The sequence below is a fragment of the Panthera onca genome, chromosome B4 (assembly GCF_046562875.1).
Source record: "Panthera onca isolate mPanOnc1 chromosome B4, mPanOnc1 haplotype 2, whole genome shotgun sequence".
Lineage (NCBI taxonomy): Eukaryota > Metazoa > Chordata > Mammalia > Carnivora > Felidae > Panthera > Panthera onca.
This window is the reverse complement of record NC_138345.1, coordinates 23,957,915-23,974,193: the sequence shown is the minus strand read 5'-3', so window position 1 is coordinate 23,974,193 and position 16,279 is coordinate 23,957,915. Positions and strand designations below refer to the sequence as shown.

The 16,279-nt window shown below is 36.9% G+C and overlaps 1 protein-coding gene across 2 annotated transcripts in view; it reads right to left on the bottom strand.

The window, feature by feature from the left end:
• The window catches only part of MYO3A (myosin IIIA), a 244,074-nt gene that overhangs the window by 74,487 nt on the left and 153,308 nt on the right, over positions 1–16,279 (bottom strand). For both annotated transcript variants that reach the window (XM_060659133.3, XM_060659132.3), the window contains exons 18-19: positions 15,656–15,866; positions 10,426–10,573 (exon numbers count right to left, since the gene is read on the bottom strand). In XM_060659133.3, coding sequence (XP_060515116.2) covers positions 10,426–10,573; positions 15,656–15,866 — 359 coding nt within the window. The remainder of the gene's footprint in view (positions 1–10,425; positions 10,574–15,655; positions 15,867–16,279) is intronic.

The following is a 16,279-nucleotide window of genomic DNA, read 5'->3' as shown; positions in this document are numbered from 1 at the left end:
ATCCCTTATGTTTTCATCTAGGAGTTTTACAGTTTCAGGTCTTGTGTTCAAGTCTTTAATGCATTTTGAGTTGATTTTTGTGTACGGTGTGAGATTGGAGTCTAGCTTCATTCTTTTGTATGTGGCTTCCCAATTTTCCCAGCACGGTTTATTAAAGAGACACTCCTTTCCCTATTGTGAATTCTTGGGACCCTTGTCAAAAGTCAACTGACCATCTATGCTTGGGTTCATTTCTGGGCTTTCTATGTTGTTCCATTGATATATGTGTCTGTTTTTATGCCAATACCACACTCTTTTGAGTACTATACCTTGTAATATAGTTTGAAATCAGGATGTATGGTAATCTCCAGCTTTGTTCTTTCTTAAGATTGCTTTGGTTTTTTGAGGTCTTTTGTGGTTCTACACAAATTTGAGGATTGTTTGCTCTATTTCTGTGAAACATGCTATGAGAATTTTGTTAGGGACTGTACTGTACCTATAAATGGCTTTGGGCATTTTAACAATACTAATTCTTCCATTTATTTGTGCCCTCTACAATTTCCTTCCTCAATGTATTATAGTTCACAGTATACAGATCTTGCACCTCCTTAAATTTATTCCTAAGTATTTTATTCTTTTTGATGCTAAAGGACTGTCATATTCATTTCTTTCTGATAGATCGTTGTTAGTTTATAGAAATAGAGCTGACTTTTCGATACTGTTTTGTATTCTGCAGCTTTACTGAATTTGTTAGTTCTAACAATTTTTTGATGTAGTCTTTAGGGTTTTCTACATAAAATTTCATGTCATCTGCAAACAGAAACGATTTTACTTCCTTTCCAATTTGAATGCCTTTTATTTCCTTTGTTTGCCTAATTGCTCTGGCAAGAATTTCCAATATATTGTTTAAAAAAGTGATTAGAGGAGGCATCCTTGTCTTATTCCTAATCATACAGGAAAATCTCTCAGCTTTTCACCTTTCAGTATATTAGCTGTGAGTTTGTCCAATGTGGACTTTATTCTGCTGAGGTACATTCCCTCTCTACCCACTTGAGACCTTTTTAAATTCTTTTTTAATGTGTATTTATTTTGGGGAGACACAGAGAGACAGAGCATGAGCAGGGGAGGGGCAGAGAGAGAGGGAGACAGAATCTCAAGCAGGCTCCAGGCTTGGAGCTGTCCGCACAGAGCCCGACATGGGGCTTAAACCCACAATCCATGAGATCCTGACCTGAGCTGAAGTCAGATGCATAACTGACTAAACCACCCAGGTGCCCCTGTTGAGACTTCTTATCACCATGAATGGATGTTAAATTTTGTCAAAAGCTCTTTTCTGCCTCATTTTGTTAATTCGGTGTATCATATTAATGATCTGTGTATGTTGAAACATCTTTGTATCCCTGGAATAAATCCCACTTGATTATGGTGTATGACAGTTTTAATGTATTGTCAGATTTGGTTTGCTAATATGTTGTTGAAGATTTTTGCATCTATTGTTCATCAGGGATATTGGTCTGATTTTCTTGTAGTGTCCTTGCCTGGTTTTGGTATCAGGGTAATGGTTGCCTCGTAAAATAAGGTTGAAGTTCCCACCTCTTTTACTTTTGTGAAAGAGTTTGAGAAGAATTGGTATTCTTAAGCGTTTGGTAGAATTCACCAATGAAGCCATACGGTCCTGGACTTTTCTTTGTTAGGAGATTTTTGAATACTGATTCAATCTCTGTACCAGTAATTGGCTTGGTGATATTTTCTATTTCTTTATGATTCAATCTTGGTAGGTTGTATGTTTCTAAGAATTTTTCCATTTCTTCTATATTTTTGATCCTTTGTATTTCTGTGGTATCAGCTAGCTGTAATGTTTTCTTTTTCATTCCTAATTTTTTGAGTCAGTCCTCTTTGGTTTTTTTCTTGATTAGTCCAGGTAAAGGTTTGTCAATTTTATTTATCTTTAAAAAAACACAGCTCCTGGTTTCATTATTCTTTTCTATTATCTTTTGAGTCTTTATTTCATTTATTTCTGCTCTGATCTTTGTTATTTCCTTCCTTTTAACTTTGGGCTTAGCTTGTTTCTTCTTATATTTCATTGAAGTATCAAGTTAGATTTGCTTACTTGAGATCCATCTTTTTTCTTAATTATGTGTTTATGGTTATAAACTTTCCTCTTAGAGCTGCCTTTGTTGCATTCCATAAGTCTTGGTATGTGGTGGTCTCATTTCCATTTGTCTCAAGATGGTCTTTGATTTTTCTTTTGATTTCCATTTTGACCCATTGGTTGTTCAGGAAGACACTGATTAAATTTCCACACATTTGTAAAAACAGGCAGACTTCATCACCATGTAAAAGACAGGTGCTACCTACTCCCCGAAAGCATCACTCTATCATTTTACTGTGGGAGAATACTTTTCTACTACCATCTGACAGATTTATCTAAGAATGAAGTTTCAAAAAGATTTTCCTGAAACCACCAAGGTTTCAATCAAGGAGTTTGGCTCATATGGTATTTTTCTTTTATAAAAGGTGGGGGTATGCAGCGACAGGGTGCATTCAAGTCTTTCACTGAATTTATACCTATGAAATGAAGTCATATGTCTGTTGTGTAGGTAAGTCAACCATCTGACACTGCTCTGCAGTTTCACATATTTTAGATTCTATAAATATTTTAACAGCTGGGATAAATGATCCTCAATATTTATTCTCTTGTGTTTGCTGTTTGGAAGTCATAAATCAAGTATCTTTTATTTTTATAAACACAGTCCACTTGATGCGGGATGGTATTAGGAATTCACCTAGGTTTGTGGCATTCTGAATAGATCATTGCAGAAGATGCCACATACTGACATTCCTTAAACATTCGTGGAGCACCTACTATGTGTATGTTTAAAAGTAGGTGGGCCTGGGGAAGGAAGAAATAGACAAAAAGGTAGAGTCTTGTCCTTTAGGGCACAGCAAAGAGTCTGTCTGCCTTTCCATTCTAACCCTGAAGTCACATCCTAGGAATTTTTTGCTCGTGCTGTATTTTCTTTTTCAGTTGTTCCATCAGTTAGTTCTAGATCTATCCTGTTAGGTGGTTTCTGCTTCCTCCAGTGTCACAGTATCTGTTACCACTGCCACCTGCCTCAGTGCTATTGTTCTTTCTAGTTTCCTTCTTTGTTACCTTATATGGATGCCCCTTGGCTTTTCATGTGAAAGATTGCCTCTCTCTATCTCTCTCTCTTCTCCTTCCTCCCTCCCTTTCTTCCTCCTTCCTCCCGTTCTTTCAAATCAATGGAACACCCTTTTCTTCTGCATGAGAGATTATTTTGTTAGATCCCTGGTTCTTCTCAACTTTTCTTATTTGTTTGCTTGTGAGAAAAACCCCAGATATGTATCAGAAGACCCAGATTTGGGTTCTGGCTTTGTTTAACTAGGCTGTGACTTCAAGCAACTCATAATGAGTCATTTTTATCTGTGAAATATGGATGATCTACTTAGGTTTCTTCTGGTTCAAACATTTCAAAATGCCCACGCTGCCTGAACGTGTTGTGAAACATAGTGAATAGATGCATACACATTCTGTTAACAGAACATTTGCAAGGGGAAAGAAGCACATAAACACATTTATTCCCTGATGTCTGCCTTTAGTAAAAGAATCCTACTCGCCAACTGCTCACATGAGTATACTCATTTATGGAAACATTGCTCACAGTGGAAAGAAACCACTGAGAAGAAGTTACTCATTCTAAGAAAAATGTTTTCAAGGTTGAAAATCTAGGATTTAAGGTGCTATCACTATTCAAGGTGAGTTGTTTTTTTTTTTTATTATTACAGAGAAAAAAGAAACTGTGCCATTTTTCATTTTGAAATAACTCCAAATTTAAAAGGTTGCAAGGACAGTACAAAGAACTCCCAGGTGCCCTTTCCCCAAAATTTCCAGTTGCTAATATTTTACATTTACTTTATCATTCGCTCTCTTTCACAGGGCGCCTGGGTGGCTCAGTCGGTTAAGCGCTCTCTTTCTACATACCTATAATATTGTTAGTAATAACATTCCACCAAAGCAAGTAAATATTTTTAAAAACTAAAAATGAAGAAAACAAGGTGGTTATATGCATGTTGTAAAATCTAAACTCTTGATGTAAAATAGTAATTATGATTTGAAATCTATTTCCTCCTGTACTTATGTTTTAATGTTCACTTATTTCTGAGAGAGAGAACAAGCAGGGGAGAGGCAGAGAGAGAGGGAGACACAGAATCCGAAGCAGGCTCCAGGCTCTGAGCTGTCAGCACAGAGCCTGATGTGGGGTTCAATCTCCTGAATTTCAAGATCATGACCTGGGCCGAAGTCAGATGCCCAGGCTCAGCCGACTGAGCCTCCCAGGCGCCCCTCCTCCTGTACTTTCTATTCAAAGCTGATATCAATGATCCTGTTGATATTTTTGTTAAAGTTAGTGGCAAGCCACAGGGAATGTTGATCATCAGTAACTTGAGAAGACACAGGTCACTGATTTACCATTTGACAAGTAACCTAATGAGGAAGTATGGTATATACTTATTTTATTTTACATGTATTTAATGAACTTTGGAGGAAAAGTTTTAAACGATGCTTCCTAGAGCAGCTTCTTTTTTCAGAAAGAAAAGGAAACAATGTATATTAAGATGAACATTGTAATCTAGTCACGTTTTGTGTATAAAACCTATTCTTAAAAACTCTTCAAAAGCCATAAAAGATCTTACAAATTTATATTCTACTGACAGGTAATGGCTTAGGATAAGGAGAAATTTCCATTAGGAATCCAGAAATGTAGTTTTTCATATACCAAGATTTCTTTCAACTTAAACTATTTTTCCTTTACTGTCATGTTTAAACGTTTACCAAAAAATTTTATTTCAGCTTGTCAAGTATGCTCTAAACTCACATGTAGAAAACTACAGTAATTGAATGGATCTAACCTCCTTATTATGTATTTCTTCCAAAATTACTTTTTATCATAATGAAGGTGTTTTTTTAATTTAATTTTTTTAAAAGTTTATTTCTGAGAAGGGGGGAGGGGCAGAGAGAGAGGAAGACAGAGAATCTGAAGCAGGCTCCCTTCTGTCAGTGCAGAGCCTGGGGCTTGAACCCATGAACTGGGAGATCATGACCTGAGCCAAAGTTGGAGCCTCAACCAACTGAGCCACCCAGGCACCCCATAATGAAAATATTTTTTAAAAAGTATTTTAAAATAATACCAAATTATCAAAATAAGTACCACAAATCCCCACAGCACATTAAAGGTGTTGACCCAGCTTCTCTGATGAAAGAGAAACACACTGTGCAACACGGGTATAAAGCAAGAGATGGGGCGGGGGGCACGGGAACCCAACAGGCTGCCTGCCAAGAGATGGCGGGAGAGGAGCACACGTTCACAGCTGGGATCTGTTGTAGGGATGCTCCACACATATCCAGTCACTTGCATATCAACTTCCACACTCAGTACGTGAGTCTACAGAAAATTTGTATGTGATCTCAAACAGTAACCCAAAACTTGGCCAAGCACTTAAAAAGCAAGATTTGTTGTATCTATTTGTTTCTTAAATGCATGGTTGTTTTAATGTTTTAAGAAAATGCCTATAAATTGGCTTTTATCACTTGGAGAACTAAAATAAGACAAATGCTACCACCATTGCACGCATATGGTTTATTAGGGAAGAAATTTGAATATGAAATAAAAATTCACACTTTGTAAGCAAAACAATTTGAAGGCATTTCTAAGGGGTTTGCCCACACATTTTTTTTTTATGTGATGACTGATTCTTTTTACTTCGTAACGTAAAAAAAGTTGAAAGTGTAGATACTGTATGATGAATGAATTTTTGTTCTTTGTAATTGCCACAAATTATGTGTTGGAGCCCATATTCAAAATCTCAAAAGCTTCAAACTTTGAGATATGAACAGCTGGAGAGGAAAGTCATACACATCACTTTCTGCAAGAGAAGCCAGAGCCATAATTACAGTTATTGTCTCCATTATGTGCTGTAAATGGTTTCCTGCTTATAAAATGACTTCTAACTTTTAATTTTAAACCCACGGGTATATATATAAATGATGTATGTAACAGCTTATCCTTGTACAGAACAAGTATTAACAGCTCACTTTAAAAACGAACTTCAGCTCAGTTAATAGCCGGCAAGATGTCCTGCACTAATGGATAAGAAAGCTCACCCTAGGTGTAAGTAGGAGTATAAGCAAGGAGAGTGAATCTTCAGGATTCTAGAGCAATACGTCGTAGGATACCTATGTCTCGGGTGCCTAATGGTCCTAAACAACAGTGGCGTTTGTTCCACCTCAAACTCATGCCCATTGGTGACTCTTCAGTGGTTGGCTGTTCAGTCCCCTTGATTTGAAACATAACATAAACTTCTAGGGGACAGGGTTCATTTCTTTTGCATGGTCTATACCACAATGATGTATCATAGTGCACAATTAAAAGAAAGGACAAAACCCACTGCTATAGCATCAGCATGACTCCTTGAAGAGAACTTCAAGCTTTAATTACACTTTGACTACTGTTGTGCTCTCCGTCCCATGGAAGAATGCCAGAAAACAAACAAAAATAACCAAGCAAAACCAAAATCTTGGCTACACAGTCCCTGTGGAGATTCAGTGTAAATGTTATTGTAAGAAGATGCCTCCCTTATCAGAAATGTGGTAACTTGTTCGCTGCCCTTTCAGCTGCTTCACTAAAAGCTTTTTGAAAAATATGGGAGTAAACAGTGTGTGTCAAAATAATGCCATACAAATGTAATAGGGAAGGCTGACATATAAATACTTTATTTGTGGAATTAATTAAATTGACAGAAAATTATATTTTTCAGTTGCTGCTCATTTAGAAAAGCCTGAGTCATGAATATCAAAAGATTACAAAACTCTTAATCAAGAGATTACCAAACTCTTAATGTCTATTTGTAGGTAGCCACAGGAATCCAGACTGTGATTTAATTTTCAAACTATTGTTTTCATATATAAATTGTCCCTTTAAATTTTGTTAAAATCAATATATACAAAATGGTTCTTCCAGTGCTGGAAAAGTATGGAAGCTTCAAATATTATGAACCATCAAACTCCAGAAAAGTCTGAGGAGCTATGTATTATTTAAAACTATCCACTCAGCAAACTATGGATTGGGTCAGTGACATAAACTCTTTCACTAAAAATATTTTACTATAGTCTGTTGATTATTGTTTTAATGGAAAATAATGGGAAAACAATATTCAAAATACCTTCATAACCAACTTTGCTGGAGTGTCCCACTGTGTATTACATGTCAATTGAATTTGGGCCAAATTTAAAAAAAATAGTGTTTTCAGCAAACCTTTATTTATGTTCCATTGTGGCAGGACTGCCAGTAAAGATAATGTTTGTTGGTTTAAATAGAAGCAGAAGTTGTATCATCTGTGAAGGTGCTGGCCGAAGCTTGTGTCTTGCTCAGATTGCCAGATTATCTGAATGCCCATGAAACTGAGTATGTCTTACGGATAAGCAATAATGGCCTTACTAAATGAAGGAGTTCTCAGGTGAAAGTTATGATTATATCTCACCAAGGAAAGTGTGACCATAACTCTAATTTATGATTTGGATTCATAGCTATTTCTCATTTATAGAAATCAGTGTGTTGTGTGTTCTCTACCTGTGATAGCTAATACACACAGCTATAGTTAGCATTTCTCAGTTACAATTTTTGCACTCACAGAGAAGTGACAGAGTGGAAAAAAAACCCAAACGTGTACACCCACATGTTAAAATCAAGAGAATCACTGACTAATCCCATATCCAGCGGATCACACATTCATCAACCTGATCACTCAGCTGCCAATGCCTGTCCCATAAGATTATGAAGCAGAGATTCTTGGGTAGTTACCCTAGAAAGGCACTTGAAAGGATTGTGAATGGCCTCAATTCCTTAAACTGCTTTGTATAATCCTGGATTCTAGTTGAAATCTTAATTTGCTAGGGACAATTTTGAGTTGTTTTGTCTTGAAAGCCTCTCAAGGATGTTTAAAAGAGTCTTCCAGAATAGTTTCATTTGTAGCAAGCCCAAAGACAAAAGCAGTAACAGCATTAGGATCATGGATGAAATTCAAGGCTATCAAAGTGGATTATAAACTATAACATCCTATAAAAAATGAAGAGCAAATAATTTTGAAAGATATGTACATTGGATTAAAGACTAGTTCCAATCAAACCATGTTCTAACCTCAACCTGCAAAAGAGAAAAATAACAGAATCCTACCAACACAAGTTGCTAATTAATCACATGGGAAATACATGAAGATGCACCTGGTCCCATGAAGAAGGTAATTCTAATAGATCCCCATCAGAAAGTCCAAACAAACAAAGAAAAAAACAAAATTCACTTGTTTCAGGCTCTGGTTAGAATGGATCTTGTGAACACTGTGAGACCTTAAAGCAAGATGACATTCATTTAATAGATATTTTTCGAACACTTGCTGTATGTCAAGCTCTGAAGATTCAAAATGAATTAAGACATAATCCTTGACCTCAAGGAGTCTGTAGCCTAGTGAGAAAGGCACAAATATAAACCAAATATTTTTACTGGAGCATAGAGGAGGGAGAAACATGAACAAGTCTCACTAATTTTCTGGATTTCAGTAATGAGAAATGAAATGCATTTTTGGCTTGAGTAAGTGGCATGTAGAGATGTCACTTGCTGAGGAAGAATATAAGTGAGAGGGAAAGACGGTGGGTTCAATTCTAGATAAAGTTCTGGAAGCTGTCTTAAAAGGAGGCCAGGAGTTCAAAAAGAGAGGTGGGTTGGATGGGGGCTTAAGCATTACTAGCATGAAGGGGGTGATCGAAAGAATGGAAATGGATGATCTTTCCTAGTGAGTACGAGAAGGGGTAGAGGATAGAGCTCTTTCGTGAGTTAACATTTAGGACAGTAATTCTCAACCTTGGCTGCACATTGGAATAAACTGGGAACTTTAGCAGATGTTGATGCCTGGATCTCATTCCAAGAGATCTGATTTAACTGGTCTGGGACAGGGTCTGGGCATTGGGATTTTCCAGTACCCAGTGATTCTAATATGCAGCCAGGGTTGAGAACGACTGATTTACGAGATGGTACAGGAAGTGACAGGAAGATGGCAGAGAAACAGAAAGATGGTATTAGGGATGCTAAAGGAGGGGTTTTCCAGAAACAGGAATTTATCAACAGGGTTGAAAATTACAGAAAGGCTAATAATGTAGAGACTAAAATGTTTCTGATACTAATGACTGATGAGATTAGGAAGGCCCATTCCAGGAGAGTGGGCGAGGTCAGAGCCAGATGCTACAGACTCATATACTCAGGTAGAGAAGAAATCAACACAATGCAATGAATACTGAATATGCTTTCAAGCAGCTTGGCTGTGAAGGGAAGAGAGAGGCCATAGCTACTGAGATAAGCAGGTTGGAGAAAGGCTTTTGTTTTTAACAATTTTTAAAGATCTCATTATTTATCTAGGCTACAGGACTGCGCGCGCTAATGGAGAAGAGTGGAGAAAGAGGAGAGAGAGACACACAGAGTGAGAAAGAAGAGAGGAATGAATATTTGATAGAACAAGATCCTGGGGTAGATCAGAGCTATGCAAACACAGGTAAAACCTTACACTTTTGTCCCTTTTTTTGGCCTAAGAAATGTTAATATCTAGAGGTTTTCTTTTGTGACCAGTGTTTTCAAAATGCAATTTTAAAGTAAATTCTCAATAAGCCTAAATATTTTGAATCAAAAGAAGTTCATGTACCTCTCATTTATCTCAAATTTAAGTAAAAACGTCAGTTCTATTCAGTAAGCACAAAACAATGTGATATTATTTACAGGAGACACATGACACACTAAATGACACAAAATATGACCACTGCTGCTTTTAGACTTGATAAAATAATTTAAATAATTTTAATACTACAGCTTTGCCAAATGCAATTCAAGTAAGTCTCTGATTTTTGAAGCTGAATCATAAATTACATATTGTACCCTGTCAAAATTGCCATTTCATGGCATTTGCATCAAACCCATTATCTTGTGTTCTGTTGCCTAGTTACCGGAATTCTGAAGTTTAATGCATTTTAGATGGATATTTAAATTTCAAACAGAGTTTCAGCTACACAGTCTACAGAAGGAGAAACAGTTGGACACATCTGCTGACTTAAATTTCCAAAGGAAACTTGTTTGTGTATAAGGGCTCAGACTTGCTAAGTTTTGGAGAAGGGTGCATTGGTTTTTCAAGGAAGGGCATCTCATATGGAGACACTAAATTCATACTTGTTTTCTGGTTTTATTTTTGTTTTTACTACAGGCATGGAGAAAAGAAAATCTTTCCTTTGTCTATATATTTAAGGCCCTAAACCTATGATCTAAGTCTTGCTTCATTAGTACAATTCTGCATGTAACACACACATACATGAATCTTAATAGTACCATGACTTACCTGTTCCCATGTGAACACGTGTTGATTGAAATAATACTGAATTTGTTCATTTGCAATGTTAATGCACAGCTGCTCAAAGGAATTTTTTTTGAAGTTTTCAAAGCCAAATATATCCAGAATGCCAATGCTCAGCTCATCACCGTTCCCACTGGAAAATTAAAGAGGCATTATTGAGTCCTTACTTATTTTCTTAAGAGGGAATGGAAAGCAGGGTGTCTCAGAATACGCTTTTGTGATTTAGCTAAGAAACTCCTACCAAGACACAGAGTGTAAATTTTCTTAATTGAAAAAGTTTCCTTCCATAAAACATAAAGTAGGTAGCATCAATTTTAACATGTAAAAGATACAAGATTTTCCTTGTACTACAGAAACCTGTCCTATACTTTTTCCTATGGGTTTGTGGGTACAAGATCACAGCCCCAAGTGAGTCATGAATCATACGGAAAACCTGGCCAGCACTCAGAAGACCACAAAAATATATTCAATAAAAATCATACCAGAAAAGCAAAAATTCTGTGTAAGGATGTCTTTAGTCTTTCACTTTAGAACAATTAAAACATCTTGCTAAAAACACTTCACCTCTTTTAAAGAATCATTATTTACTTTTGCGTTATTAATTCATAATTGTTTAATAGAGAATAAATGGTAACTTGGGGAAAGACAAAAATGTATTTGAGTTTATTTTATAATCAACTACTTTAAAATGCAATTAAATATTATTTTATTTTATTATTTTTTAATATATGAAATTTATTGTCAAATTGGTTTCCATACAACACCCAGTGCTCATCCCAAAAGATGCCCTCTTCAATACCCATCACCCACCCTTCCCTCCCTCCCACCCGCCATCAACCCTCAGTTTGTTCTCAGTTTTTAAGAGTGCTTTGGCTCTCTCCCACTCTAACCTCTTTTTTTTTTTCTTCCCCTCTCCCATGGGTTTCTGTTAAGTTTCTCAGGATCCACATAAGAGTGAAAACATATGGTATCTTTCTCTGTATGGCTTATTTCACTTAGGATAACACTCTCCAGTTCCATCCACGTTGCTACAAAGGGCCATATTTCATTCTTTCTCATTGCCACGTAGTACTCCATTGTGTATATAAACCACAATTTCTTTATCCATTCATCAGTTGATGGACATTTAGGCTCTTTCCATAATTTGGCTATTGTTGAGAGTGCTGCTATAAACACTGGGGCACAAGTGTCCCAATGCATCAGTACTCCTGTATTCCTTGGGTAAATTCTTGGCAGTGCTATTGCTGGGTCATAGGGTAGGTCTATTTTTAATTTTTTGAGGAAACTCCACACTGTTTTCCAGAGCAGCTGCACCAGTTTGCATTCCCACCAACAGTGCAAGAGGGTTCCCGTTCCCCACATCCTCTCCAGCATCTATAGTCTCCTGATTTGTTCATTTTAGCCACTCTGACTGGCGTGAGGTGATATCTGAGTGTGGTTTTGATTTGTGTTTCCCTGATGAGGAGCGATGTTGAGCATCTTTTCATGTGCCTGTTGGCCATCTGGATGTCTTCTTTAGAGAAGTGTCTATTCATATTTTCTGCCCATTTCTTCACTGGGTTATTTGTTTTTCGGGTGTGGAGTTTGGTGAGCTCTTTATAGGTTTTGGATACTAGCCCTTTGTCCGATATGTCATTTGCAAGTATCTTTTCCCATTCTGTTGGTTACCTTTTAGTTTTGTTGGTTGTTTCCTTTGCTGTGCAGAAGCTTTGTATCTTCATGAGGTCCCAATAGGTCATTTTTGCTATTAGTTCCGTTGCCTTTGGGGATGCGTCAAGTAAGAAATTGCTGCGGCTGAGGTCAGAGAGGTCTTTTCCTGCTTTCTCCTCTAGGGTTTTGATGGTTTCCTGTCTCACATTCAGGTCCTTTATCCATTTTGAGTTTATTTTTGTGAATGGTGTGAGAAAGTGGTCTAGTTTCATTCTTCTGCATGTTGCTGTCCAGTTCTCCCAGCACCATTTGTTAAAGAGACTGTCTTTTTTCCACTGGACGTTCTTTCCTGCTTTGTCAAAGATTAGTTGGCCATACGTTTGTGGGTCTAGTTCTGGGGTTTCTATTCTATTCCACTGGTCTATGTGTCTGTTTTTGTGCCAATACCATGCTGTCTTGATGATTACAGCATTGTTGTAGAGGCTAAAGTCTGGGATTGTGATGCCTCCTGCTTTGGTCTTCTTCTTCAAAATTACTTTGGCTATTCGGGGCCTTTTGTGGTTCCATATGAATTTTAGAATTGCTTGTTCTAGTTTTGAGATGAATGCTGGTGCAATTTTGATTGGGATTGCATTGAATGTGTAGATAGCTTTGGGTAGTATTGACATTTTGACAATATTTATTCTTCCAACCCATGAGCATGGAATGTTTTTCCATTTCTTTATATCTTCTTCAATTTCCTTCATAAGCTTTCTATAGTTTTCAGCATACAGATCTTTTACATCTTTGGTTAGACTTATTCCTAGGTATTTTATGCTTCTTGGTGCAATTGTGAATGGGATGAGTTTCTTTATTTGTCTTTCTGTAGCTTCATTATTAGTGTATAAGAATGCAACTGATTTCTGTACATTGATTTTTTATCCTGCAACTTTGCTGAATTCATGTATCAGTTCTAGAAGTCTTTGGTGGAGTCTATCTTAAATATTATTTTATAATTAAATATTCCAAATGTACTTTTTTTCCTGCTCCCCCATAATGGTTACCTCTCTGTTCTTTAAAGGCTAGATAGTTGGTCAGAAGTTTGCCTCTTCTGAGAAATATATGCATTACAGTTATTTTCATGTGATTTTAAAAAGGAGAGTACAAACATTTCTCTGTGCTCACTATTTATGTAACCTAGGTTAACGCTTAGTGTTGTGTGAGGAAATGATTTAGAAATGACAGCTGTCAACCTCTTGCTGGGAAGTGAAGGATGCTCTCTGTATTCGGAAGAACTGACTGAACTCAGAACACAAAGTTATAGGACCCTTTGTGTGATGGGATTGACAAAAGGAAAGCTATACAAATACTTCTGAAAATTCCTATTTTGAATAGAAAGTGAAAATTTATGCTGGTTTAAGTCAACATTATTATTCTTTTAAAAAATCATCCCACAGGATCCTGCTGAGATATTTAACTCATCTAATAGTGTGTTACAGCCAGGAGGACCTTAGAGATGACCTCATTCAGGGATTCTTAACCTGGGGTCTGTTAATGGTCTTCAAGGGGGCTGGAATCAACCATGCACAATATTTTGGTGGGTATATAGAAATATATCCATTTTTAAAATTTTGGAGTGAAGAACATAGTTTCAATAGATCCTTTTATTCTTTCTTTTATTCTTTTCTTTTCTTTTTTTTTAGATAGAGAGAGAGAGAGAGAGAGAGAGAGAGAGAGAAAGAGAGGGAGTGGGAGAGGTGCAAAGGGAGGAGAGAGAACAATGCAGGGCTCGATCCCATGAACCATGACATTATGACCTGAGCCAAAATAAAGAGTTGGACACTGAACTGACTAAGCCATCCAGGCATCCCTCAAGAGATCCTTAAAAGGCTCCAAGATGTCCATCAATAACTAAGACCACTGATTTGTCATTACATGCCTTTATTTAATAGCTGAAGAAGACAAGATGCAGACAAATGCAGTAATTTGTCAAGGGTTGCACAACAAGTTAGTGGAAAAGACTGGCACAGTATATAGGCTCTTCAAAATCTTAACATAAATCTTGACAGATTTTTGCTGAACTATATGAATGGTCTTATTTTAATTTGTTAAACTTTATTTAAAAAACATTTTTTTTTAACATTTATTCATTTTTGAGAGACAGAGAGAACAGAGTGTAAGCTGGGGAGGGGCAGAGAGAGAGCGAGACGGAATCCAAATCAGACTCCGGGCTCCGAGCTGTCAGCACAGAGTCCAACGCGGGGCTCGAACTCCCTGACCTTGAGTTCATGACCTGAGCCGAAGTCGGATTCTTAACCAACTGAGCCACTCAGGCGCCCCTGTTTGTTAAACTTTCTATAAAAATTTTGAAAATCTAAGATTTGGCTGGCTTTCTTTAGTGTATGGAAAGGAAAGTTACCAAATAGTAAATAGGCTGTAGTGGAATTTTCAGCAGATCGCCTTAGTGCAAACATGCAGATGATAAGTAGCAAAATGTAGTCATCTGTGGAATACATAGATAGTGAACATTCTGGAATTTTTCCATTTTCATCTGAAAGCTTGGCATCATACATATGGCCACACGTGAACATACAAAGTGTTTTGATCATTAAATCAGAATGGGCAAACTGGAATTTGATTTGCAGACCCCGTCAGATAGGTTACAGTGTAGCAGAAAGGGAAAGAAGCAATTCTGGGGGATAGAGAGTTAAGAACATGGAGGAATAATGGATAATCTCTTAGACATTCTGGATAATATTATGATGTGGTATGGCCCTTCGTGGAAAAATGACTGAATTACATGCCTGAAATGTGTATAGAATAGTCTTTTATGCTTAGTAAGCAAATGTGAACAAGGTGACTTAAGGTAGGCATCTATCCTGCTTTTTGTATACAATTTCTACAGATTGTGTAATTTGTGGCGGAACAAAGCTTTAGGTGTAAATGGAAGGGCTTATACCTGTGCGCAATCCCTGGTACATAGAGAGTACTCAGTCAGTGGTGGCTGTGATTCTTTATTTCTAAGATGGGGTACTAGGCAGGGCATAAACGATGACATCATCGTTCATATATTCACTCTATCATTTACTATTTACTTAGGACATTTTGGAACCAAATTTCATTGGAGGTCATGATTCCTATCCTTACAGGATTATAGTGAGAGTTAAAATATAAAAAGAAAGCTTTCCTTTGCCTTCAAGATTTAATTCAATCCTTCAAAACAAAGCAAACAAACAAAAAAACCTGCTGGAATGACATTTTATGCAAGTATAAAATGGTATACACTTTGCAGTACACCTTCCTATCAAAAGAACATATAAATTGATGTCACTTTAAAAATTCACTTTTCATGTTTATTCATGTTGCTACAGTTTTTGTGTTCCAGGACGTTTGCATTTTTATAGCTATGTGGCCTAATAAAGGGCTACTAGGAAATAAAGCAGATCTACTGAGATAGAACCGTAATAATTCAGCGATAGCAATTAGAAACGTCTTCAAAGGGACTCATATACAAATCAATAAATTAGAAAACAGATGTACATCACCTGACATTTGGGGAAAAAAATGTTTCCATGAGAATTTTTACCTTGGCGATGTGCCGTGCTTCAATAAGCTGTTAATGCGATTGACTATCCAACTAAAGAGACGCCCGTATAAAGTTTTGGCCATAGCATCTCTGACATCAGTAGCTTTTTCGACCGTATTGGGTCGAATAATGGTTTCTCCTCTAGTGACCACACAGTGGGAGGTAAGAGCTTCTTTTAGTTCATCTGCCTGAATGCAAAGCAAAGAAGCAGCTAAAAAAAACAAACAGATGTGTTGTTAGAAAAAGTTATGGCAATGAAGTCACTTCCTATAGAATGAAAATGTCTTAATTTACCTTCTTCAAATGACATAAAAGAAATATGTGAAGACTTTCTAATGTAAAAATAAGTTGCTGTTGAGTAGGAGTCCTGTGTCTCTTCTTGATCATTTTTCTCTCCCTGACTGGTCACATGCAGACTGCCATATAATAAATACAGCACAACCCAAACCGAACTGGCTGACAGGAGGGAACATTGGCACAAGCCAGTGGTTGTTTACATGATGCCAAACATAATTTCACTGAATTATGTGAAATAATTTATAAGCATAATGAATAAATTTGGTATAATTTGGACGCCATTATCATATACATGTTTTCAAAATGTAGAAATTAACTGGAAGTTAC